We start from the raw sequence: 26,899 nt of genomic DNA on the forward strand, positions 1-26,899 counted from the left end.
TAATGCATGTGTATATATAAACAGACACACACTAACAAAAAGCACCACAGACACATGCTAATGTTAAAAAGGGCCGATGACATCATTTTGCACGAAGGGTTGGGGAGCATTCCTGGAACGAAGGGCGCTAATTCTAAGATTGACAGTTTGTGAGAGTTAGGACTGTGTGTGTGTGTGTGTGTGTGTGTGTGTGTGTGTGTGTGTGTGTGTGTGTGTGTCTTCTGTGGTCATGTGTCATTGTTTCTGGAATGTCTGAGGGCTGCGTTCTGAAGAACTTGTGCGACGGCCGGCCTTACTGAACGGTAAGACCGATTCACCCCAGTGCTGCTCTTATCCTCGCTTATCTGAGAGGACTGACAGCTGGCTGCTCCCTCACAAACAGCTTTACTGTGACTTCCTATCCTCACAACACTCACTTCCTGTATTTTCCCAGCTTCCCTGCAGGAGCCACCCTTATTGTGTCTTTCCTCGTTGATAGCATCTTGTAACAACGAGATAGCAAAAACATAGCCTACAAAAATAAAACAATTTAAAAAAAAAAAAAAAAAAGGTCTGATGGCAACACTGTTTGTAGATTTGGTGGGGAGGAGGGGGGCATAGTCATGGGGGAAGACTCAACCCGAACTGTGGTTTAGCCGAAGGCTGATAAGTGACGGAGTTTTCTGTATTTCAGTTTGCTGTTTTTATTTCATTTGGTGGCCGTAAAAGCAAACAGAGTCAAAAAAAATCCAAATTTTCCTTTAAAAGCTGAGCCTGTTTCACCACCTCAGTACCAAGGAAACCAACTCAAAATCCCTGGAAGTGTTTTGATACCAGTATTTATACAAAGGTACTGTGCGTGCGTGTGTGTCTGTGTGTGTGCTATAAGGGTTTATGTATATAGGGCCAGACTGGGTCAGATAAGCTGTAAGCTTAAAAAAAAATCAGATAGGAGGTCAGCAGCACAGCATGACTAAGATGGAGATTTTTCTTTCTGTGCAACAGGAAAGGAACACAATAGGCATAATTACAGAGTGGGTGTCCCAGTGTGTGTGTGTGTGTGGGGGGGGGGCATTCTCCTCTGTCCAGCGCTCATTTGGAGATGACAGCTTTTTGCATGTGGGCGAGGCGCTGAGTCTGGCACTTACTGTAAAATACCTTACATTTCCTCATGGACGATGGGGAAAAACAAGTGTGAGTGTTTGCCTCCACTCGACCTTTCACGCTCCAGCCAAGCCATTCAAAAAATCTGCTCTGACCGCCAAGATCATGAAAGTTGCACTGAATTCCTAGTTTATCCAAGCACGTGTCGTACGCACTGCAGGAACGCAGCGCGCAAAGGGAAGAAATGAGACGGTAAATTGATGATCTTGTACCAGATGATTGGGCGACTTGGCCAAGGAAGTCAAATTCCTCATGCAAATGAAAAACAGCAGAAAACCAAAAAAGAATCACATCCCATTGATTATCTTTTTTTTAAACTCCTTTCTTGGGAAAATATGTCATCTTTCTTCTTTTAAAGCTTAGAAATGTTCTAAAATTATATCTGCGGCAGTTAGCTTGAAGAACATCGTGGTGCTTTGGCAGTACCAAGGCAGATTTAATGAAGTCATCATGACCAGAAGAACACATGCACTGCTTCTGTGTGTGTGTGTGTGTGTGTGTGTGTGTGTGTGTGTGTGTGTGTGTGCGTGTGTGCGTGCGTGCCACTGTGCCTTGTGTTACACCGTATAGAGATTGACAGACCACGTGACTTTCGCACATTGCATGCCGGGAACTCGTGGCAAAACAATCCAAGTACCGCATCAAATGCAAGCATTTGCAGCACCGCAAAACATTCATTCTCCGGTTCCAATAAATTCTTGGTTTTTCTGTGCCCCCCAAAAAAGTTATGTACAAAACGAAGGAGAACAATGCCGGTCCGTACAAAGACAGACTTGATGAAAAGTCAAAGAAAAGATACGAGGAAAAAATCAAAGGAGTGAAAGGGTTATACCCTTACGAGCACACAGAGTGGACAAAATACGTTAGCGTGCTGCCCAACTTTCACCACGCTCATATTTATAATTATACGCTTCTTGGAGTGAGTGCATACACTCATGAAGTTTAGTAACTTCAGGTCACTGCAACAAGCCCAGGTACACTTTACCGACGGATGGGTACAGGAGCTTGAAATGCACCGTGTAGAACGAAAGACCATCGTACGTATCATAAGTTTACCAGTCTCACAAATCGTCTTCATAAATACACATTCGTTAACCGTTTATTAATAGGACCTTTAAGCTAAACGGCAATTAATTAGTACTGGAAATAATTTCTGGTACACATCACAGAAATGTAGCAGTGACAATAATATCGTATGCTGTAATCGCACTGGGCAATTAGTGATACAAAAAAACTGTTTTATCCTGTGAATAAAAGTACATGTTTTTGTCAATGTACCATGGTAATAACAGAAGCGAAACGCAATATTGTGTCAGGACAATTCACTATTTATGCACAATAAACAAAGGAGCATAGCGCCACAATTTCTGTTCAGCGCCAGACTTGCTTGTAACCTATATCACCAATTATGTTACGAAAGATGACGTATTAACTACTACAAAACACTGACCTTTGTGGAAATGCTTGGAGCAAACTAACAAGTGAGCTGGAGTGTTCTGTGACGTTATATTTGGTCTTTGAATGGCTGCAATCCAGGCCATCCGTCGCCTCTTTGTTACTTCAGAAACATGGGTCAAACAATTTCTCTTCAACGACGTAATCCGATAACAACCGATCTCTTTATCCGTCGGCTTCCCGTGGCTGTCATGCGACCGGCTATTGCAGTTAATAATACAACAGCTTCTTGCCATTTTTTGTGTTTCTTTTTATCGCTGTGTAACTTATTTCAATTGAAAGCCTGCGTGCGCTAGTACCTCTTGCCACAAGTTCCCAGAATTCTTTGTGGTTTTACCCCTGAATGACGTCACATTTTCAATCTCTATAGGTCACATGAGAAGAAGGAATTAACCTGGAGTGCTAAATTAATCCTGAGCCACTGACTTTGCAGCAGGCTGTGAGGCCAATTAAAGTTGTTTTATCATTTGATTTATTTGTGATCAGTCTTTTAACTAAAATGGCAAAAGTCTGGTGTTGTTTCCGCCATCGTCTGCCTCTGAATATGTAACCTTGCACAAAGGCTTTGACTTCTTCTTCTCCTTCACACGCACTGATATGAAGGTTTTCTCTGAGTGGCGACACCTGTGATTCAGGAGAATATCGCAGAAAATGCTCACATCCTCAGTGCTGGTGTAAACATGACAGACCTGTGGCTAAAAGACTGTTTGCGTACAACACGACCATGGCGCTTAAGGTAGCTTTTAATGTCAAAGTGACATGTTGTTGAAACGGTGAAGTTCTCTGCCGCCTCTCCAGAGACCCGATGCTGGCAGTGAGTCCTTTGGCTCGGTGACCAATATAATATCTCAACCCTTAACGCTGCAGTCAGAGCGCCAAGAGCATAGGCATAGTGCCGCATGCTTTTCCACACCATACACACAGTATATAGTGCAGTGCCAGTGGAAAAACCCAGCTTTACTGTGTTTGTGTCTGTGAGAGTGTGTGTGTGTCTATTTGTGCCTTTCTCATTCCCTTCAGGCCATCCAGTGTTACATGAAGGGTAGTGTGTGTTTTTTATGACCTGCCACTGCAGAGTCAAGTATCTGAGGTGTGAGCTGCTTCAGATGCAGGCGGTGACTCTGGGCCCTTTGATATGGAGGACAGGCAGAAATGTGGGAACAGAGCCGGATTCAACAACACACACAAACGCGTAACACACACAAAATAAGGAAATGTTAAAAACCTTTTCCAATTTAAGGAAGCAGTTTAAAGATTAAAAACACTGTGTGTGCTCTGTCTCAGATATTTAAATAAGGACTTTAAAAAGCTATCCGGTCGTTAAGTCTGACGTCACTAGCCGTGTCTGGGCCTAAACTCCACTGCAGGTCCATATATCAAACATCACTATGGCATTACTGAGAGTTGAAAAACTGTCTAAAGTCTTTCATCTTTAATAAAATGATCAGCGTTCTGCTCTACCAGGTGTAACAATTGAGTTTAACATCCAGGCATCCATGAAAACGGAATTTATGACATTTAACGGAGTTAGAAGTTAGCAGGAAGTTAGCTCGCTAGCTTCTATCTAAATACAATATAGCATGTCCTGACTGCAGGGTTTTGGAAACAAATTAAAACGTACAGCTCTGTTATCACTTCCAACATAAATGAAGACAGAAAACTAAACAGCAGTGACGTTTGTAGGGTTACTGAAGTTTTGCTAGCTGGTATATAATGATGTGCTACGTGACCGCTAGCGACACAGCTATGTTAGCATAATATAAACAAGCTAACTTTTTTTCCACTCGATAAAAGTTAACGTGAGTGTTCTCGGTGGTCAGGAACAAATGTAATGGCATGGCAGGATGCTGTAAAAGGACCAAACTTCAGCCAGGAGAACAACTGAGATAATCCATCCACAATACGAGGTTAGTCATTCATATACTGCTGCATGGGCTGGGCTGTAGTTACATCCTAAGGTTTTAAAAACTGAGCTTAAATAAATGATTAGCGATAATAAAAGCCGAGGGAGGTCAACAGTGATCACTGACTGTTTTAGGAGCTTTTTGAGATTAAATAGAAGAAAATACAAAACATTAAACATGTTAACAACACAAAAGCCATATTAAACGCAGACTACTTTAGGCCCGGAAGTAGGATTCGTCACGTCATCACTTAACAACCGGATAAAAGTGGTGGTTGAGTCTCACTTTTGGTAACAGATCTGATTTTATTGTTAACAAAGATTAGGGTCCACTCTGACTGATTTGTACCTACAGATTTAGACTATTAACATATAAAGCCTTTGTGTCCGTTCACTTTAAAGGGACAGTGTGTATAATCTCACCATTAGACATCAGTAGATTGCAGATTCTGGTCAACTGACTTCTGTTTTCTTACCCCTCCCAATTCATGTGCATCATCTTGTGGTGAACGTTCATCTTTAGTGAGTGTGCGACGTTAGTCTGCTGTCAGTGTGGCGGGTGGCGACGTCTAAAACTTTGTGAAAGGAGTTCGATACAAGTCGATGAGTCAGTGAAGCTCACAGTGAGGATTTTCTGTTACTAAACGCTGGCGTTAGCTGCTGTTAGCCAGCATTAGTGAAACTTTCCTTGAAATGTATCGAACATTTTTGAGCTCATAGTGAAACTTGGCAAATAAACTCTCACTTTCTTCCCTGAGCTGCGACCCACAACCATTGTCCTGGATAGGAAGAGCAAATCTAACTGTCCCCCACCCCCACCCTGGCAAACTGGCACCACCTTCCAAATACCTCTAGACTAATTAGGTCTGAAATCAAACTCTGTTTGTCCTCGCTGGACCTCCAGCACTGTCATGGACTTAGGCCAGGACCAGAGGGAAGACTTTATATATAGAGCATAGAGGGATTTGGATGGGGCGGTTGAGATGATTTGGGCTTTGTGACATGGGCTATAAGAGGGCTTTGATTAGAATTCTGATTAGTATCACGCAGATTAACAGTGAAATGCTCAGCACACAGGTCAATCTACGTATGAAATATTTAATGTAAGTTTGCTCATTTTTAATATAAAAATGTGCAGATTTTCTAAAAAATTCTTATCAGAGCTGGTCGTGATTCTTGAATAGTTGTTAAAAAGTTAGTTAAAGCTTAAATGGTACAGGCTTGCCACGACTAGCTTCAAAGAATAGTCAAATACCATCAAATGCCCATACAGAGTTCTAAGACGGCACTCTTTCTTGCAATTTTTAAAAAGTTGATGTCATGATCCTGGGTCCTTTTGACCCAGCGTTTTGTGTTTTCTATTATTGTTATTTTGGTTCTGTTCTTCCTCGGTTTAGTGTTTATTCGGTTCTGCTCATGTATTCCTGTGTTAAGTCCGCGTTTCTTAGTCTGTGTCCTTGCATGTGTAAGTTCCTGTTTTATTGTGAAAGTCTACGTCTTATGTCAGTGTGTTCTATTTACGTTTCCCCTGCCTCGTCAGCTGTGATGTCTTCCAGGTGTGTTCCCCTCCTGTTTCCCATCCCCTGATTCCTGCCGTGTGTATTTATAGTGTGTGTTACCTCGTCCTCGTGGCTGGTTCGTCTGTGTTGTTCCCCTCGGTCTTCCTGCGTCTCTCCGTCCGTCTCTCTGTGTATTTCGCCGTACCTCCCTGCATCTTCGTTTCTGGTTTGATTTGTTAGTTTTACCCAGTTTAGGTTTTCCAGTTTCATGTCTCACCTGCACCAGAGCTGCCGCCTTTTGGGTCCTTTCTACAAACTCCACACGTCTGCCACACCAGACGTGACAGTTGATTTGGGTCTGTATCAAAATGTAGAGAGCCCTGCTTTTACTGGAGCTCCACCAAGTTTCAGGGGGTATTCATGAGGGGTCACCTCACCGTGATAACTCGAGAACAAGGTGACGTAGGATTTTGAAATTCATAACATAGGTGGATCTACTAAAACATCTTGGACTCTTTTGACTCTGTGACATCGGCCTTAACGTCAAGGTTAAGAGGCCAATGTTTCTGAATAGTTGTTCACATTAATGGGTTTTGGTTGGGAGGAGGATGTTCTGCCTACTTCAGTTCTTTGCTTTAAGGCAGGGGTGGGGACTCCAGGCCTCAAGGACAGTGTCCTGCAGTTTTTAGACATCACCCTGGGTCAGCACACCTGAATCAAATGATGAGTTCATTACCAGGCGTCTGGGGAACTTCAACACATGTTGAGGAGGTAATTTAGCCATTTAAATCAGCTGTGTTGGATCAAGGACATCTAAAACCTGCAGGACACCGGCGCTCAAGGCCTGGAGTTGCCCACCCCTGCTCTAAGGTAACCCGCTGCTAGTGGATGCTGTGTTTACATCAACGATATCAGGATTGGTATTAATGTTCTCGTTCTGCTCTGTACCAGAAAATGACTGAGCATTTTCCACGAAACATCAAACTGATTTTCAAAACGATGCAAATTTTGCAAATCGTTCCATCCTTCATTATACAGTAGACTCCATTGACAGGCCCATATTTTAAAGGCCAATCCCAGTGAACCATATTCAAACAAACAACCTGGAGTAACCTATTTTGCTTACTGTAAAGACAGCGACGGGCTGTTCAGAATGGTGCCTTTCATTTGTTTACACTGGATGATGCAGTTGATGGGAAGCGAATGGCCCGGTGGAGCCGAAGGACGCTCGCTCGTGAAATGGGCCTCTTCCTATTGCAGCACAGCATTTATTTGCGCAGTAAACCTGAGGTTTGTGTCACTCAGACGTTGTTGTAAAGCACACAGAAAGCAGAGGAGAATTACTCAAGGTTTGATTTGCTGCTGGGTCCTTTACTTTTGGAATAAATAGGCAGTTATTTCACCCTCCAGTGGAAACACACAGACAGAATTAGTGTTTTCGCTGCTTTCACCGTCTTTCACTCGAAACGACAGCCCGGGGAATGAGATTTTAATCATTTGGTGGGTGGTGTGAAATAAAAAGTCACATGTCTGCAGTAATGACTAGTGTCTGCAGGCTCTGGTGCAGTGTGTCTGTGTGCAGTGTTTTCACTGCAGTATACAGTAGTGGTTGTGATGTGCTCTTAAGATAAAAACTGCAATGCACCGTGTCAACGTAGGTATTTCGCAATCTAACCATATCGAAGTAAATCGGCCTCATTATGCATCCTCGTTTATTGTGAAACATCTGTAATCAGACCTAGATCTGAGAGGAGTAGTGGGTCAGTTGAATGTTTACGCCAACCCCTATGGGGAGTATCTGTGGCTGTGTTTACTCAGAGCTGGATTCTCTTTATATTTGCTTTTCAGGACCATGGAGAATACATAAAAATGCCATTTTTAATTGTTAGAAGGGAGTGCACCTCTCCATCAGCTTTAAAGCTAATGCACATTTTGAAGTTTTTTTGTTTAATGTAGAGCTAAAACCTGAATTTAGTGTCCACTGGGAGGTGAGCCACAGATCAGAATATCAAAGCACCTCTAGAATGACTAATTGTGACGTTTGCCAGTAATCTGTGTGTTATCTCATGTACAGAAATCCACGCATTTACTTTTTGCCTGTTAAAACAAACATAAGCTATTTAAAGAGAGATCTGTGCAGATGACGTTATACTGCATGCTTTTAACGACAAGAAAGCTGAGAGTTCACAAACACATATCGGTGGGGTGAGATAATTGACTGATAGGAGCCTGTTTGGCCCCTTGGTGAGGCGGTCTTTTACTTGTGTTTGACTGAATAAACACAAGACTGCGATGATGAGGCTGCCAGAATACTCCCACACCGTAATATATGTGTTAATGCTCACTGAGGTTTCGTACTAGGTTTCGTACGTTTATTATCTGGTTTCCTCTTCTCGCCATTGTCGTTGTTGTTGTTGTTTCTCTTGATCTTGACACCAGAGGAAGCCGGGGCTGTAAAGTGTTTTTATTTCGCACCTCTCTCACTATCTCACACCTTTGCTTCCTGCAGCATCTGCAGCGCACGCTGTGAACAAGAAAGACTTCTTGTTCTTCTCAAGGAGGTGGTGTGTGTGTGTGTTTCACACAGAGATCTTCAGCAAGAACTCTGGTACTTGATGAAGTCTACAATATTCTGCAAAAGTGTAGCAACACCACTCTGCATGTGCAAGCATACATGGATATACAGGGAAAACAGAGTTTGTGCTCTCACAAGTTTGAAAGTAAATATGTGGCAGGAGCATCTTTATTGTTCAGCACAGCCTGAACTCTCTTAGGCAGCTTTCTTGTCATTGATTTAAGGAATAGTTCTCTGGACTTCTTGAAGGACATCCAAAGCTCTTCTTCTTTGTTTCTATTCTACCAAGATGATCCAACACAGCTTCAATAACCTTAAGGCCATGACTGATAGTGGCACTGCGATGGCACTGATTGGGCATTGGTAAGATGTTTTCCAGATGGTACTGTGTGGTGCATCAAAATCTGATGGTACTTTTCAACTTTGAGGAGATCCTGAACACCACTGTCTGAGGCCACGTCCACACTAATATGTTTTTGTTTGAAAACGCATCTTTTTCTCTCCGTTTTGGTCTTCCGTCCACACTGAGACGCCGTTTTTGGTCAAGGAAAACTGAGCTTTTGAAAACGCTCTCCAAAGTGGACACATTTAAAAACGCCGTTTTCACGTCGCAGTGTGGAATGTGAACCCGGAGCCTTTTTTTAAACAATGACGCATTTTAGTCATATGATGCAGTCATGTGACCAGTTCAACTAAGATGCAGGACGGCATTGTAGTCTATATTCTCGCTCGATTTTGTAACTTTGTACTTTTGTGTTACTCGCAGCAACAACTCCACCCCATTGTCAGTCCATTTAAAAAACTCGGAGCTTTTCCTTGACAATTTGCCGCGACGTTTCAAAGAGCCGGAAAGTAAATAAACGGCAGACAGAAATGAGGCAGGAATCGTCTTATGTGTCACGCATGCTCAGTACGGAACATAAGCGTTTTCAGCCGTTTCAGTGTAGATCCGCAACTTTTTGGAAACGATTAAAAAAAATAGTATGTACCAGCGTTTTTAGACGAAAACACCGTTTTCAAACTTATGCAGATTAGTGTAGGCGTAGCCTGAAATGCAACCCAAAGCCATGGCAGAACCTCCACCGTGCTTTACAGATAGCTGTAGACATTCACTGCTCTGTCTCCTGACCTCCTCTTTATACAATAATGACGATTTGAACCAAATATTTCTGATTTGGTTCATCTCTCCATAAGATTTTCAGTCCAATTCTCGTGTAATTTGGCGAAACTCAACCTTTTCTCCCCTTTCCGTAGCTTAAGAGTGGCTTCCTGACAGCCACCGTTCACTGAGACCATTTCTAATGAGGCTCAGGTGAACACTGATAGATCAACTAAAGGAAAAAAAATCCTCTGAACGTGGCCAGGTACAAGTGTCTACGACAAATTTGTCAGATGTGGGCGGCTGAGTTGAAGGAATGAACTCCCACCAAAGCGAATGTGACAGGAAGTGTCCAAGATTTCTCCCATTGCCCTGACAGCCCACTGATCACCCCCATTCCTCTCATCTGCCCCTCACCGTCCCCACAATGGGAGACCTGACACCCCTTCACCTGCTGCAGAGGCTCAGTTTGTAATGTGCAGACTTGTGCTCTTACTAAAACACACAGGTCTTATCGCTCCCTCTTCATTCAGCTCTGTAATGACAGAACTGTGTGGCTGCAGCAGGACAAACAGGACCATACTGCTCTTAATTACTTTATAATAATCAATAGATGTCTGCTTTTGACCAAACTGAGTCTTGCAAAAGCAAGTCATTTGGAAATGTATCCATTTTCTTAATTTTCAACAGATTTTTCTCTGATAATTCTCTACGGGGACGTTGCCATCCTGTGTTTAGTTCGAGTCTATGAAAACAGAACGTAATGTGAAGCGATTAGCATACTATGACCCTACGGTTATTATGATAAGCAAGACTGAAACAAGGAAGGAAATGAATTCGTATGATGCAAGATCAGATTAGTTGAGTTTTGTGTCAAACTGTTTTTAGAGAGCTCGCTTTTTCTGTCACCGTAGAGAGAGTGGGTATAAAATGAGGGGGGAAAGTAAGAATTACTCCAAAAATGAGTTCCAGTCTGCCAGTTTTTCACACCCATAGACTGTATATAAAAGATGCACATAAACAGTTTGCTAAGCCTCCACTTTAGCTTTATGACGTTAGCCGTGAGTTCAGCCAGACGTGACCACATTTAAAGGAGGCTGAGCATCCACAGTATTGTCTGCTGCTACTAAGCTCTGTTAGCAATGGGCCTCCATAAACTGTATGGATGCAATGCACAGATGCCCGCTAATTAATGCTAAATATAGAATCTTACTCACCAAAACTAAGGCACAGATTTCTTGAAAGGTCTGTTCGTACATTTAATCAAATGCACCACAAACACGTTCAAGTTTGGTTGAAGTTTGGTGACTCAGTTACCAAAGGTCAGGCGTTTAAAGTGCTTCCAAGGATGAAAACTTTAAGCCTTAACATAAGTTTAGGTGGTGAGTCTAAATACATAAATCGTTTCTCTGTTTGTAGCTGACATTAAGAGGACATTTAGCTATAGAACCTTCATTTCTGCTATAAAGCTTGACCATATTAACAGGAGGATGCGTGGCCATTTTGAAGTCAGCTCCAATGTTGCCTCTGAGTTCTAAATAAATGTAAAGTCATTGTAAAGGATCAAATTTGTAAAATAACACCAGTAGTTCACGGCCATAGTATGTGGCATGCTAAATGTAATAGAGTAGTACAAGTATTTTTACATCATGGACCAGTGAGACTCTCCAATCTGTCACTGTAAAGACATTTAGCTAAACATGCATCCCTGACGTGTTTTCATATAGGAAAAGGAAGGATGTGACACACACACACATATATATATATATATACATATATATATATATAATTCTATATAGAAGAGGGTTCATGAGGGTTGTCATTATCAATGGAAAAAGCTGTAAAACTTATGAAAATACGTTCATAATGTATGCGCTCATTCATGTTTTCCAAAGCCTTCCAGAGGGTCGGGTTGGAGTTGGACACCAGAGGGCCCATTCTTCCCCTTGTTGTAGTACTTTAACTAAAAGTTTTAAAAAATGAGTATAAAGTGCTGTGATGGACATGGATAAAGTAATGGTTTTGATTGCCTTGTCAAGGAAGATGGATGCTTCCAGTTTTTCCAGAGTCTTTAATCGTAGCAAACTTTTGCTTCCACTGAAGAAAGGTAGCAGCAATGAGTTCACGAGATCAACATCAGATCTCTTTCGTGCCACTGTGTACACTTTCCCACCAGAGAAGAAGAGATCACATGCCTGGTGAGGAGTTTGTTTTGTTTCTATCAGATTTACGTTTGAAGTAGTTTCTAAAACCATGGTTACCACAGTTTGTAACAAAGCAACCAAAGATCTCAGTGAAGGTCCAAAAAAACAAAAAGGTCAAATGTTTAAAAAGCTTGAAATGGTGCGACTGTTACACTGTTTCCAAGGTTAAGTTTTTCCCTCACTCTGCTGCCCTGCCCAGCTCAAATGTACTACAGGAGTGCCAGAGGATGGAGTGTGTGCCAGTGGATGCCAACTGCAGGGCACTCCCTCCCTCCCTCCCTCTCTCGCTCTCACACTCTCAGCCCATCCTACCCGAGCCCATTCTTCCACCCAGTGATATTGTCATTTGCCAATTGCCTCGCAGTCTTTCAACACCAGACACCACCTGATTAAAATGCTTGCGTCCAACATACTGGGCAGTAATGGCAATGAAAGACAATCCCCTTGAGAAAGAGGGGCATTTTTGCGCCAAAAAAACTTGAGAGGGAAATCGGGTTAAGCGACGTGTGAAACCGCCGTAGAGAAGCAGATAAATTGAACGGCAGATAAAATTTCCTATTATGTCCCCTTAATGCCGGGGGAGGGCTGTAAGGGACTTGACTTCAGAGGCAGGGCTGTCCCAGAGAGAGGCGGCTTCTTGGTAAAGAAAGGAATTTGTCACTCATGCTCTTAAACTCTTAAATCTCCTCTAATACACTACAATCAGCAGGCTCTAATGTTCACAGAGTGGGTTTCCCTCCACGCTCAGACTCCGGGCTCTGCTGCGATTTTACGCCTCCTCTCAGAAGATGAAAAACAATCTGGGTTCCCAACCCTGCATGTGTGTTTTAAACTGTATGTGTGCTCATAGGGGTCCGTATACCTCCTCCCTCCCTCCTTTCCTCTTCTCTTTCCTTGGTGGTAATGTTTTGGCTAGTGGCTCTCAAAGCCTTTTGAAGTCTCGGTGTTATCTTGGTGTCAGCTGCGGCGAGGATGGTCAAGGTGGGAGAACAATACACTCAACCTCCACGTCAGATAGTTGCAGCACGGACAACTGCAGCCGTTAAATGAAGTTATATGTTATGTTTTCCCTCTGAAGTGTGTGTCCTTGCACTTCCACTTCCTCTAAAGTCTTGCAGCACTGCGGAGGAATGGCCTCATCACAGGCCGGCCTGTGGGTACGTGTGCGTTATGGCCCATTTGTCGAGGACTTACAAATAGCCAGAAATACATTTTTTGCAAAAACAAGACATGAACATTGCATTTGCACATCTTACACAGAGAGACCGTCCTTTAATTTAACATGCAAGAGTGTTAGGAGCAGTGCTGCAATTCAAGTGTGAGCGCGTGCGCAGATTGGTGCAAGTATATTTTTGAATCTACTCATACACACCCTGATGGCGGTTGGTTGTATGAGTTATAGTTTTGTTTCCCAGAAGTACATCCAAACCCAGAGAGGACACACACACACACACAGTCTGGAACACAGTGTCATTGAAACATCGCAACTTCACAAACACCAGCAGCTACAAACCCACAAGAAGGTCACTGGGGGAAATCCGATCAAGGTGGGAAACGTGTTTTCATGAAGTGGTCGTGAAGCCCAAAACCTGCCTGGCGTCATTCTCGTCCACCATATTTGGAATAACGCTGAGATGCGTGTGCACATTTTTCCTCGTAGAATGCCTGAATTTTACAAATAGTCTTTTTTTTTTTAAATTTCAGCTCAAGTTTCAATTATTTTGGATTCAGTGACACACCGCTACATGTAATGGTTTTTCCTTTCATGACACTCGATGGGCTCAGTCTGTGGGCTGCTGTGTCGTACAAACATACTATAATCCGTACGTGGCTCATGCTTTCCTTGTAGTAATCTAGGTGTGTCCACCATATGTTTCTTAACCCTTATCCTGATAGGGAACACCAGGTTTCTCGTTTCCCTGTCAGGAGTTTTAATACATCCGGTAAAACGCACCGACTTGACTAAGATTTCAGTTGAGGTACTCAAAGCGTCCGCAGAACACGCCTCATTTTTCAGCCAGTTAACGTGAGTCACTGGTAACACAGAAGAATTAGCTTTAAATGTCTAGTTGGAACATTATGCATCAATAAATACTTTTATATATTTACAATTAGTGATTGTCACATGTTACAAGAATTCAGATTGAAAAGTGGTAGTACAGCAACTTGTACCAGCTGGTTAGTTCAACATTTTGTAAATTTGTAATAAAATATTAAGCACTAATTTATGTTTAATAACTGTGCATAGACGGTTTATAGCTAATTTAGCTCATGCGCACATAAACATAATCTAACATGATTGCTGATATAACCTGTTTATATTTGATATGTTTAATTAAAAGACATGAACCAGCTCCTCAATAGCGTAGCATTAGCATAATTAACCATGTGCCCTAAATGTAAATAGTAAATTCTTACAGACAAACTAGGTATTATGAAATATTTAAATGTAGCAGCTGTCATATATAAGTGTTAATTAACTTTAAGTAGCACTCTGACAAAGTAAACGTTGGCCTGCTAATATAGTATTTAAAAAGAGGTCATCTGAGGACATGCACCGTCTGTTTTAATGCCATTAGCATAACACATCTGCCAGTGACGCTGACGCTACTCTGTAATAAAAGTAACATTCAATTCTTTCCTACTGAGAGTATTATCACCTTTCTTGTGTAGCTAAATGAGCTGATTGGCAAAAAAGAGTGTTAGTTTTCTAATACGATGACACGTTTAGTCTAAAAAGTGTTTAACAAATTAATTAAACCACGGCCCTACAAGAGAGTTCAGACTATGTTGGAAAATAAAGGTGTTCATACCAGATGTCGACTTTGAAGGTCATTGTAACTATAATATATATCCATGTATGTTTGCACATGCTTCGATGTTTCTGTATCTATTTCCTCGTTTGATAACAAAATATAGACTTTTGCATAAAGGTGTGTATTATAGCCTTAGAGGTGATTTTTACATCCAAGTTCTACATTATCAAAGTTTTTATTAGCTTATTGTATTATTTACATTTGAATGTTTCAGTGTCATTTGTAGTAAATCATTAGTTTTAAAGTTTCTTGTTGGCACCACACACATCTTGCTTACCATTTCAGTTTGTAAAATCCCCCCCTGGTTCCAACTGTAACCTTGTGCCTCCTTTTGAGCTTGATTGTATAAAATGTGTTTTATAACAGTGTGTGCATATATTTTCAATGTTTGTTCTCTTCTGTCCTCAGACATGGCAGGTGTGTTCACGTGTCCGCCTGCGGCCCTGGATTCAGGCGTCGCGCTCCTGTGTCGGCTGTTCGAGACGTGGGGGGAGGTACAAGCCGGCATCCTTGCTCTGACAGAGTGGCTGCTGGGGGAGGATGAGCACAGCCAGGATGCAGCTGTAAATGAAGCTTCTAGTCTGGTGAGTGTCGTTTACACAACTCTTATTTCACATACTTTTCATTTATTTGTCATTGTGACCTGAGTGCAGATGCATATTGACAACTTGAACTGTAACACTGTGTTAAAAGAACATCACGACCAGTTCGAAAAAACAGTGTGAAGTGTTTGCTAGACAGTAGACTACATATGCTAGCAATGATTTTCATTAAGTAAACGGATGCGTCTCAAGGTTGCACTTTCTATGGCTGCACAAGGATTGTTTGTGAAGTGTTAGGGTGAAAGAAATTGCTGACACTGCTGTGTAGGGGATATATTAGGTTCTATATTAACACACTGACACAAAGTCACAGTTTGATTCATGTTGATGTGGTGTCTGTGAAGTGTGAAATATCAGGGACAATTTGCTCTTGCTGTCATGTTCTGCTCTCACAAGAAGTCAATATGTTTGAGTTCTTTAAGTAACCAAGGTTTCTGCTCTGTACCCACGTTTGGTTTAGCTATCTGTTTAGTTGCTCGTGTATTTTTGAGCTTTGCTTGATTAGTTAAACACAACCCAAAGTATTGTGTTCTTAGAGCTGCCAGTTTTTGGTACTGAATCATATAAATCTGTTTAATGTGAACGCTGTTACTCGTACTAACCATAGACTGTATATAAAAGATGGACTGGGCCACCAACCATAGTCTGTATATAAATGATGAACTTAGCCACCACCAGTTAGTTCATGAACTCTTCTCCCGAAGCTTCAAACTGAGTGTTTTAACTGTGGCCATCTCTATGTTTTGAAACCAGATATGAGAATCTGGGGGTGGAATGTGAGTGAGAAACCAAGGTAGATACCATATCGCAGCAACTTGTCAGCTTGAATAAAGGCCCACCGTAAAAGGTATCCTTTATTTGTATCATATCGTTTATTTGACTCCAGCTGGGACCACAACGAGCCCTGGAGTGACCTTAAAAGAGCACAATTGACGTATTAGCGATCTGTTAGCTACTTGCTAGTCTTTTGGCATCTGCATTCATAATGGCCATTAAATGGAATTAGAAATGCTAATTATGGAGTTTTGACGTTGCATGGTTTGTCGAGCAGAGGGGCAGTCTGTTGGCAACACATCTGTTTGGAACCCCACAAACACAACAACCAGGTGATCCAAGCAGTATCGCCAAATCACAACAACAGTCACTTAAATAGCTACGCAAAACAAATGGAATCTGTTTGTTTCATAAGACTAAAATAAACTAGTGCTGTCAGCATTAATCTCGTTAAAATGGCATTAACGCAGCAAATCTCCGTTAGCGAGTTAGCGAGGATTGCCCATGCGAGCTAACTGCGCTATCACGTTAGCGCCGTGCTGCCCCACGCAAGATTAACGCTGACAGCCCTAAAACAACAAAGAAACAGATTTATAAATCACCAAATATCTGTGTCAGTGTCAGTCTTAAAAATCCTGTCCAGTTACATTTATGACTTACCAACTATTATGGGATATAATACTATAGGTCCCAAAATCTTTTGGACGTCATCGGCTCTGACCTTGAAATTACTGGTCACATGACAGCATAAGAACCATCAATGATGTGGCCTAGCAACATGAGTGATAGCCTCCGCCCCAATTATTTTATTCAGATATTTATTATTAAGTGACTTACACACATATATATATATATATATATATATATATATATATATATATATATATATATATATATATATATATATATATATATATATATAGTGCTATTTGTTACTTCTTGTACTGTCTGTTTTTGTTACTGTTTGTACTGGAGCACCGTAACCAACATAGTTTCCCCTAGCGATCAATAAAGGATTCTGATTTTTACTGATTGCCTGGCAACAAGAACAGGATTCTTGAAACTAACTGGATGAATAGTTTCAAAAACTAGCATTTGAGGCCACAAACTCATAAGGAAAATGTTTAAGAGAGGTCATAGACCAGGCGAGTATTAGGTTTGTTTTACAATGAATTGCAGTATAATCTGACTTATTTTGGAAACCTAAGGAGCCTGAAGCACTTCCAGATGGGCACTTCATTTTTCAGGCCTGGAAGCTGTGTCCGTCTTCTATATACAGTTTATGATAGTGACTAAACCACGGAGATTTATTATCAAGCGTTTTAGGCCTGGGATTGTTTTCTCAAAGTAAAGCTTCAGAATTAGTCTCTCCTGGCAGCAGAAAGCATATCTTGAGTTATTGTGACAAGTCAGCAAAATTCTAGCTTTTAAAGTACAACAACATTTACAAAAGTCTCTGTTTTAAGGCTCTTAAAAGCCTAGAGTTGTGTGGATACAGGCTTACTTACAACACAGAACTGTTTTTAGTAAAAACAAATACATATATGTGAGTATAGATGATTTTTGTGAATTTAGTGAAGGTGATGGAACATCTAGCAGCTAAAGATTGAGATACTTCATTGATGATTTGGTGGAAACTGGATCGGTATTACACAACCAGCTCTAGGTGTGGGAGGGGGGAAAGCAAACTCTTTAAATTCCCTTCCAGTAAAGTGACTTCCATTTTGCTTTTGACCAGGACGATGACGACTTCCTGTTCGAGAAAGGGGATCTAAACCTGTGGGCTGAGCCCATCCAGTGGGTGAAGCTGCTTCACAGACACCTTGGCTCCCTCATCCTAACCTTCAAGGACACTCAGGAACCGGGATCTGCTGGGCTGGACCAGGTTAACCAAATCCACACTCTGGCCCAAAGCAAGGCCCTCAGCTCCCAGCAGGCCCTGGACTCCCTCCCAGCTCTGCCTCAGTTCTGCTGCACCATCGAGCACGCCCGGCTGACGCTGCGTCAGCAGAGGGCCGCTCTGGCTCTAGAGGTGCTGGACAGGCTGAGACAGAGAAGCTAGAAGAGATCGGTTTTAGTTGCACCAGTTGTTTATTTTCGATGGGAAAAGACTTCCAAATATTTCAGTTATCACATAAATGGATTTTAATGGCCCGACACAGGAGACCACAGGCTGGTTTTGTGGTGAAGTCTTTTAATGATCAAGTGGAGGGAATGAAGGAACTCTGTTTTTCGTTTTTTACTTCATGTCTTACAAATGTTGCTCTCATTGAGTGCCAGAAGCGTCCTAAGTGCATGATTACTGTTCCATTATTAGTGTACTTTTTAAATCCAATGTTCCCAACTGCTAAAATGGAAAAATAAAACATGATGTCCTGTTTTTTTTTCTTTGTTTGTTTCTAAATGCTACGATGGTTTTTAACAACACTTTGTGAACATGTGTGCAGATTTCTGGCAATTGTGGAGTCATAACAATAATTCAAGCCGGGCTTGTGCGAAAACAACACTCGACGCACTGTTCTCTTATCAGCGGGAATGTGTCACACGACAAACTTCCAACAGTGTCAGCATTGAGCTCGCAGTGCGTCCCGCGCTCTCCATGTCCACCAGGGAATTTTAATTCGGAACAAAACAACTCGGGCGCCTTGAAGCTTTTCGGGCTTGAGTGCGGCGATTGTGTCGGCGCTGACACGTCACCAGAGTTGTATTTCAGCGTACGCTTTTGACTCCTGTGTGTTTATACGAGGTGTTATTTTCCTGTGATATTTAATTTACTGCAGGACTCTTCCCATTGGACTGCGTTTTTATTCTTCCCTCTAGCTTTCCCGGTTATGTAATTAGGAGGCAGGCACAATACGCTACTGTCCTCCCTGAGTGTGTGTGGATCCATGCTGCCCCCTCATACAGCTGGACCCTTCTCTCTCCCTCTCTCCCTGGTAGCCATGTTCCCAGTTACAGTAAAACTGACGTAATGTTTTGGAGCGCCTCGACATCCCCCAATAAAAACAGAGCCGTGCGAAGGGAGAGCGGTTTCTGCGGGACGAGGATGTGTTCGAGGGATTTCTCAGGAGCCTCGCTGTGTCTGTCCTTCACATTAAACTATTTATCACAACTTTGCAAATAGTCCTGGGGCAGCCCTCAGCCTAATTTTAGGGTTGGTAGTAGTAGATTCCAAGCTCTTATGTCACTTGTTTTTCGCTTGTTGCTATTTTCCTTTTTTTTTTCTTTTTGCTCTTCTTCCATCTCTAACCAAACCATTCAGCCCTTAACAGTACACTGAATCATGTCACAGAAGGAAAACTTTTAGAATCACTCTTCCAAATATAATAATATATGGAAAACCAGTGTTGCAGAAACCAGTCATTTCTGGTGATATGTGTTGCTTTTTTTCTTTTTCTTTTTTAAAATACCCTCCTGCCTGAAATATCTGCCTTTCGGAGGCCTGATATAGAGCTCCCGTGCTCTGCTGCCAACTCTGCAATCTTTCCACTGTGGTTTTTTTTAAATCTTGTCATAACTCCAGAGAGCAGACTTGAGGAGTTTGACATTTTCATGTGAACATTTTGCCATCCTTGCAAGGATGGAGGGGCTTATTGCAACCGCACTGGACTCTTTGACTTTACAACTGAGGGACTTTTTATTGTTAGGCAGGGAGGTTTTGTTAAAATGACAAAAACATGTTAAAAATGATTTTTTTTGCGTCTCAGGAGCTTTACTTTCACCTCTTTGTGCAGAAATACGAATTGATGTGCTTTTATTTTAAAAAAAAGAATCAGTTAAAAGTATGATAGTGCTCCAGTTTAACTGTCCTGGGTGGACCTCTAAAATCTTATCCAGCTCTAGTCAGCAGGTGGCGCCTCAGTCCTCCTCCCCTTTCACCGATCCCCCTGCTGCTCTCTAGGGGGCAGTGTTGCTCTGTCGCTCCACACAAAAACCACATTCCTGCACAGTCTGGGCCTTCTTGAGGTTGGAGGATGGTGAAAAACAAGTTTTAGAGGAACTTAGAGGAGTGCTTTAAAAAGACTGAACCAAAACAAATCTATTTACTGCAGTAATGACTCTGCACGTTGTGCTTTAGGAGTGACGGCTTCAAAGGTGAAAGCCAACACTTTTAAAAAGGTTTAGTCGTGACAAGATTAAAGTGGGTCATGCTGGCATATAGAACCTGCGTGTGTGTAGAGTGGATACTGTGGATTATGCAACCAGTTAAGTCTAAAAATTGTGCTGCACTCTGACTGGTCTTTTCTGCGCTCATATTTGTGGTCTCACCCCATCCACAGGCAGAGAAGCAGGGAGAGGCTGAATTTCCTTCCATTACAAATACATGTGTCAGCTTCTAAGTGCACAAGAAAAGAAGACTGTCGGTTCAAATCCCAGGACTTGAGGAACCTTAAAACTTCCCTCTATTTACGACACCGAGCTTCGCTAATGCGCTGCAGGCTGGCACGCATTCATAGTAGAGTACCACATTCTTTCTCAACGAGCCCAAAAAGCAAAACCAGCTTCCACAAAATTGTGTGATTTTAAAAAAATTTAAATAAAAAAATAAAAAAAAAAGTTTCGGGGGCGTGAGAGGGTGGTGGTTGTGGGGGGGTTGGGCTGGAGTTGTATTTCATTTTCAAGGCGTGGTGTTAAAGAATAGACGGCCAACCGGTGAATGGAAGTTTTTTTTTCCTCGGGGAGGAGGCGGCTCCTCGAAAAAAGTTTGCACCGACTTGAGCTCGCCCCTCCCCGGCCACGCAACATTTATACGAAGGCTTAGAGCTCCCAGCAAAGCACTCTGGCTCAGCGCTTCTTAAGGGGAGGAAATAAAACCACCTACAACTCAACAACACAAACCTAACCCCCCTCTTTCCCTCCCTCCTGTTTCTTTCACGGACTTAAACCTGCACATAAGCTTTTTAAGCAACTTTTCAAAAGTTTTATTTTTTTTCCACAACCAAAAACCAGTCGTGGCACAAACTACCGCTCGTCGCATTCAAGGATCCTGCTCGGTCCTCCATGAAAGAGGCAGTGCGGCAGCAAGTTTGGGGAAAAGAGATGTCAGCGACCGTCTTGTCAGCTTTCTACGACATGGACATGCTTTATAAGGTAAAGTTTGACGCTTTAAGAGTCTTTTCTTGTTCTGAATGAGTTTTGTGCCTGAAGTGGCGCACTAACTTGTGCACAGTTTGCGTGTGTTCGACTGCAACAAGTTGTAAATACTGCAGGCGCAGTCTATACGCCATGTGCTCAAAACAGTAACGCAGTTAACTGTCCGAGACGCTAACTTGGTGTCATTTCTTCCCAGCAGCAAGATAAAAGCATGAACATGAACGCCCTCCACATCAACAGCATGCTGGACAAGAAGGCGGTGGGAGCTCCGGTTGGCGCTCCCGGCTCCGGCAGCGCCTTCACGCCGGGATTTTACCGCAGAAACTCGACCAGCAACGTGGAGGCGATGAACAACGGCAACAAGTTCTCCATGGGCACCTACGGCGGCCTCAAGGAGAACACGCCGAGCAGCAACAGCAGCGCCACGGCCCTCATTAACAAGGAGAACAAGTTTCGCGACCGCGCTTACAGCGAGAACGGAGAGCGCGGCGTGCTGCAGCAGAAGCCCGGCTCACAGATCAACTCCACCCGCTACAAGACCGAGCTGTGTCGGCCCTTCGAGGAGAACGGCTCCTGCAAGTACGGCGAAAAGTGTCAGTTCGCTCACGGCTACCACGAGCTGAGGAGCTTGTCCCGCCACCCTAAATACAAAACTGAGCCGTGCCGCACCTTCCACACCATCGGCTTCTGCCCGTACGGTCCCCGCTGTCACTTTATCCACAACGCCGACGAGCGCCGGCCCGCTCCGCCCGCCAACGCTAACGTGCAGACGGGGGAGCCCAGATCGGCTCGCGAGCTCTGCGGCTACGGCCAGAGAGAGGTCCTGCCGCCGCAGCAGCAGCTCGGCTACACCCAGAGGGACAGACCAAAGCTTCACCACAGTCTCAGCTTCTCCGGCTTCTCCACCCACCACGGACTGGAGTCTCCCTTGCTCGACAGCCCGACGTCCCGGACCCCTCCGCCTCCCACCTCAGCCTCCTCCTGCACCTCCGCCCACAGCTACTACAACGACGACGTTCTGTCCCCGAACTCCGTGCCGTGCATCAACAGTGCCTTCTCTTTCCCCGGACAGGACCTAAAAGCCTTACTGGCCCCGCTGACTGTGCACACCAGCAGCAGCTACGCCAACAACCACTCCGCCGGTGCCTACTACGGGAACGTGCAGAGCAGCGTGTGCCCGCCTTCCCCTCCGACCTACAACATGAGCCACTTGCAGGCGCTGCGCCGCCTCAACGAGTCGCCGGTGTTCGATCCTCCTCCCAGCCCGCCAGACTCGCTCTCTGACCGGGAGAGCTATGCGAGCGGGTCCCTCAGCTCTTCCGGGAGCCTCAGCGGCTCCGAGTCCCCGAGTCTGGACGCTGGAAGACGTTTGCCAATCTTCAGCAGGCTGTCGATTTCAGATGACTAATCACACTTTTCTTTTTTCTTTATTTTTTTTTTCATATGGATTATGATGGACGAGTTAGGGGAGGTGGGTTGTCAGTGAGTGAGAGACTGTCCTTCAAAGCAGAGGATCCCAGGATCCCACCCCACTGCCCTCATTTCAGCAGCATCCATCCCTGCTGAAGTGCCTTCGTGCAAGACTTTTAAAATCTCTACCAGCTCTAAAGGTGCTGACCCTGCTCCGACCTCGCTGGAGGGGGGCAAGAGGAGAGTCTCACCCGCAGAGATCAATAAAGCTTCAGTTTAAAGTGTCCTTGACCTGGCATTAGTCTAGTATTTTTTTCTTTATATGTAATATAGCTGTAATAAAACTTAGATAGCAAACAGAAGGCATTCCATCAGTGCCTTGCCCAAGGGCTCATGGCAGCCCCCTTCTCCCTTATTGTTGCTCTATCAGGCAAGCCACACGTTTCCTGGGATTAGGTGTGTGTGTGCGTGCGTGTGTGTGTGTGTAACATGACTTGACAAGAAGAAGAGACTGTAAGCGGTTTCAGATTTCCTCCCATCCTGCCAAGAAAATGCCTTGACTTAAAGTAACATTATTTTTTTTTTTTCATCCTCTTCTTCTTTTCCTCTCTGAAAGCTTCAACTTCCATTCCAGATCTGTCTCTCACCCAGCGCCACCCAGTGGTTCGTTTGGTTAGTGTAGTTTGTTGCTTGGTTAAAAAGCACTCTTGAGTTGGGCTTGTTTGGGGAAATCACTGCTGATGGTTGAATATATATTTTTTTAGCTGTTTCTTTTTTTTCTCTTCTTTTTTTTTTTGAGTGATTTACATAGCAGTGCATAACTGGCTATGGACTATTTAACTTATTTATTATCTTGTGAAAAAAAAGTATAGGCTACATTGGTAATTTGTGTCCATACTGTATTTATCAAGTATGATGAAGCAATAGATCTATATTCTTTTATGTTTAAATTATGATCGCCATTATTAATCTGCATAAAGTGGAGTGTATGTTCTTTTCACAGTAATATATATATTGTTTTTTTCTCCTTTTTTTGTAACTTCACTTGGTTATTTTTATTGTAAATGAGTAAAAAAAAATCTTAATTTAAGAGAACGTATGTGATATTTATTTCATTAATTTTGTTTCCTTGTTTACGTTTATTAAAAAAAAGTTTGCGTGATTGCTGTTTGCTCCTGAGGTTGTGTGTCAGAGCTGTAGAAGGCTTTTCTTTTTTTATTTCTTTTTTTGAGGATCCTTATTTAGATGTGTCTGTAGAATGTATAAACAATGGTTTGTCATAGACCGTCCAAACCTTCGTTCCTCTTTTCGTTGATCTAGATCAGACTTCAGTGACAAAGAACCCGAGTCAATAAATTAACCAAAAAGTATTTTTATTTTTTTTCCTTTTTCATTTTCTGTTTGCACGAGGTCACACTGTGATTCCAGCCACGTGCTAAAGAATGTAGCAATCCCTTGTGCCCCAGTATTATTGTGTAGTGCCTATGGGGTTCATAATCTTGACATGCCTTAAAATTAACCAAATAAAGTATTTTTCCTACATTGCATCTTTTTATAAATCCAGATGGAACTGAATGTAGTGTTGGATTTTTGTTTTTTCTAGAGGTTGTTACCACTCCAGACACTCTGACAGGAAAAAAAGAAAGGAAAAAAAACACAACTGTAAACTTTCTCAAAGTCCCCATTCCTCTTTTTTGTTTGGTTTTTTTTAAAATATTGAAATCTAGTGTTGAGTTTGCTGGAGAGGGAAGTTGGATGGACACATTTGGATTGTACATAGTAGGTACAGGGGGATGCGCACTATGTACTTTTGACTACTTTATCAGAAGTAAAGCTTTTTGAATGTAACACACAGAAAAAAAAATGGAGAAAAAAAAAGACGGACAAAAAGACAACCGAGAGTTGTGTTCTTTTCTTTTGGGGGGGGGGGGGGAGGGGGGGTCAGTTCACTACAAATTGAGTGTGAGACTGTTAACTTTGTACTGTACATTTTTTTGTAGTTCTCCCAATAAAAAAACAAAAAAACATTTTTTGAAAAAGTTTCAGACTCTGACTTCTTGTAGATGTATGATGATGTCACACACGGTCAAAGCGCTGACCAGCTAGTTTTACCCAAGTGCTGCTGAGATGCCCCCCCCCCCCCCCCCCCCCCCCCCCCCTTTCCTCCGGATGTGTACATGCTCTCTGCAACGGTTGTGAAAGTTCACTGCGAACATGGAAAAGGGGTACAGAACAAACTGGAGATGGTGTTGCGTAATGAATTTTCAAAATGAAAAACTTAAGAGGCACTGGGCCGTGGGAGGATACGATTTCAATCCTTATTATGTCGATATACGTGATATAGACTGGCACTCTCAACCCTCAGACTGCAGAAGAAGTGCCACACAAAGTTTCTGCTCACTTCCAGCTCCTTGTTTTTAATCTGGGACTAGCTTTGTGCTTCATACTGGCTTTGGGCCGAGGCTCTAATATCGCCGACTATCTGTCAACGAGCTGTTTCCCCCAGTTCTTTAAGCCAGCTTTATCCTGATTGGCTGCCCTTCACATACAAAAGGTTTGACCAGCGCTGTAAAAACTGAGCTGATTTACAGCGATTACAGAATAGGTCTCCTTTAAGACATCAAAAATAAAAGTACTGGTCTGATATTTAGTTCTGGGAGTCTAGTCCAGAGTCACAAGTTAAATCTTGGGACTCGTAATTCTGATTAAAAAAATGCAGAGAGGAAGAAGACGAATCAACAAGTTTGTGTTGTTTTTTTCTTTGTCGAGCGGATCTTAATCGTAGTTTTTGTTCTTTAGAGCCTCGGGGAGTTATTTAAACAAAACCATGTGAGAAGTTTAGAGAGGAAATCTTTTTGTGGGGAATGAAAATGCTCAAGTGCGAGCGCAGCAGCGAGGATGACGAGTGAATCATTAACCCTTAGTGTTCTCTAGGATTTTACCCGAGTCATGGCTTGCTTCAATAAAAAAATAAATGTGCTTGTGTTGCACTTTCCAGAGACTTTTTATTCTTTTCCTCGTTTTCTGCCACACACACACACACTAAGGCCCAATGTATGATCATTAAGAACTCTATTATAGCCCATTAATCAAACTATGGAGTTTGAAATGAGCACTATAGCGAACCTTTAACTGTATGAGTGACACCGGCGTGCTCTCAGGTCACAGATTATTGTATCAGCAGCAGCCATCGGCCCATAACTGATTAACTCTGCAGTTGTAAACGTGTTTCTTCTATCAGTGACCTGAGCTAGTAAACTTTTGCAATTCACCAGCTTCAGAAACCGATCCAGGCTCGCCGGCTTCTCATCAGAGTGCCACGTTCGCTCGCGTCTAGACGGAGGCGAAAGCCCCGGCGTGCGCTGGTCTCCGCTGTCGTGTAGCGCGGGTTTCTAGGAGGCTTTCAAAGAAGAGCAGCTTTCTGTGGCGCTGCTCTGCGCAGTTATAGGCAGTAAGAAAATACAGGGCCCGAGAGTCATGCGGTGCCTGGAGTTCACGCCAAGATAAGGCAGGCTGATAAGGGCCTCTGCAAATATTTACTGTGTCCTCAGGATTTCATAATGAAGTGTTTATCAGAGCAGAGCCAAAGGGCTGCACAATGTGCTGCGGCCCTGCCAAGTAGGATCGGCGTACCTGTGACTCAGAGTGTGTTTGTGTGGCTGAGTTTCACTCAACAAACCTACATATAGAGATTGAGGGAATGTACTCCCGTTCATATATGTTATGTCTGAGTAAGATGAACTTTTCCTATGAAGAATGTGTATGTATTTAAGAGTGTGTGTAGGGGTCTGCCTGGCTAATGGGTTCTGGAGCTTGTACAATGAAAGGAAACACTCTCTGACTTGTGATTAGGGCAGGAAGAGTCCAGCTTCCTGGCCACCACCCATTTCCACCTCTTCTTCGTCCTGCTGTTTTTCCTCCTCCTTCAGCTTCCCTTCTCCCCTACACAGGCGGCTCGGCGGCTTCTAGAAGTTGCTATTTGTGTTCCGCGCTGCCGCTCTGGGAAGCCGTACGCTCGTCCTGGTATTGTTTTGGCATGCTAAGCCCAGACCTGGGGTCAAGCAGTAATGGCGTATAACTTTTTAGACTTTTGTCGTAGAATATATGGGTGCCAGATGGGTGGAAGCTTGCCAAACAGAAAGCAGAAAGCAGAGGCTCTGATCATTTTTTATGTCACAAAGCTCTAATTAGACTCTGATCAGACCTTAACCGTCCATGTGGCCAGATTTTCCCTGCAGGTTGATTTAGCTGTAAAAGTAGAAGATTAAAGGAAAAAATGTTTTCTTTATTTAACGAGCTATAATTGCTACTTATAACTAAAGTGA

At 42.9% G+C, this 26,899-nt stretch overlaps 2 protein-coding genes across 5 annotated transcripts in view; both read left to right on the forward strand.

Moving 5' to 3' along the window:
- thada (THADA armadillo repeat containing) overlaps positions 1 to 18,452 on the forward strand; it is a 124,181-nt gene extending 105,729 nt beyond the window's left edge. For all 3 annotated transcript variants that reach the window (XM_087850381.1, XM_087850380.1, XM_087850382.1), the window contains exons 37-38: positions 15,103 to 15,278; positions 17,809 to 18,452. In XM_087850381.1, the coding sequence (XP_087706507.1) occupies positions 15,103 to 15,278; positions 17,809 to 18,132 (500 nt within the window). In that variant the 3' untranslated portion in view covers positions 18,133 to 18,452. The remainder of the gene's footprint in view (positions 1 to 15,102; positions 15,279 to 17,808) is intronic.
- Positions 18,453 to 20,811: 2,359 nt separating this feature from the next.
- Positions 20,812 to 24,590, forward strand: zfp36l2 (ZFP36 like 2 zinc finger CCCH-type). 2 transcript variants are annotated; one of them, XM_006799080.3, is made up of 2 exons: positions 20,812 to 21,161; positions 21,361 to 24,590. In XM_006799080.3, the coding sequence occupies exons 1-2, from the start codon at positions 21,072 to 21,074 to the stop codon at positions 22,570 to 22,572; spliced, it is 1,302 nt and encodes a 433-aa protein (XP_006799143.1). In that variant the 5' UTR covers positions 20,812 to 21,071; the 3' UTR covers positions 22,573 to 24,590. The 2 variants fall into 2 exon arrangements, with proteins under 2 accessions (XP_006799143.1, XP_006799144.1); XM_006799081.3 differs by having other exon boundaries at positions 20,814 to 21,161; positions 21,364 to 24,589.
- Positions 24,591 to 26,899: the final 2,309 nt, after the last annotated feature.

Source organism: Neolamprologus brichardi, chromosome 13, assembly GCF_056152115.1.
Source record: "Neolamprologus brichardi isolate AB-2024 chromosome 13, ASM5615211v1, whole genome shotgun sequence".
Taxonomy (NCBI): domain Eukaryota; kingdom Metazoa; phylum Chordata; class Actinopteri; order Cichliformes; family Cichlidae; genus Neolamprologus; species Neolamprologus brichardi.

Coding starts and splice junctions, on each gene's coding strand:
- zfp36l2 (XM_006799080.3), top strand. CDS start 21,072: ATGAAAGAGGCAGTGCGGCAGCAAGTTTGGGGAAAAGAGATGTCAGCG. Junction 21,162..21,360: donor ACATGGACATGCTTTATAAG/GTAAAGTTTGAC, acceptor ATTTCTTCCCAG/CAGCAAGATAAAAGCATGAA.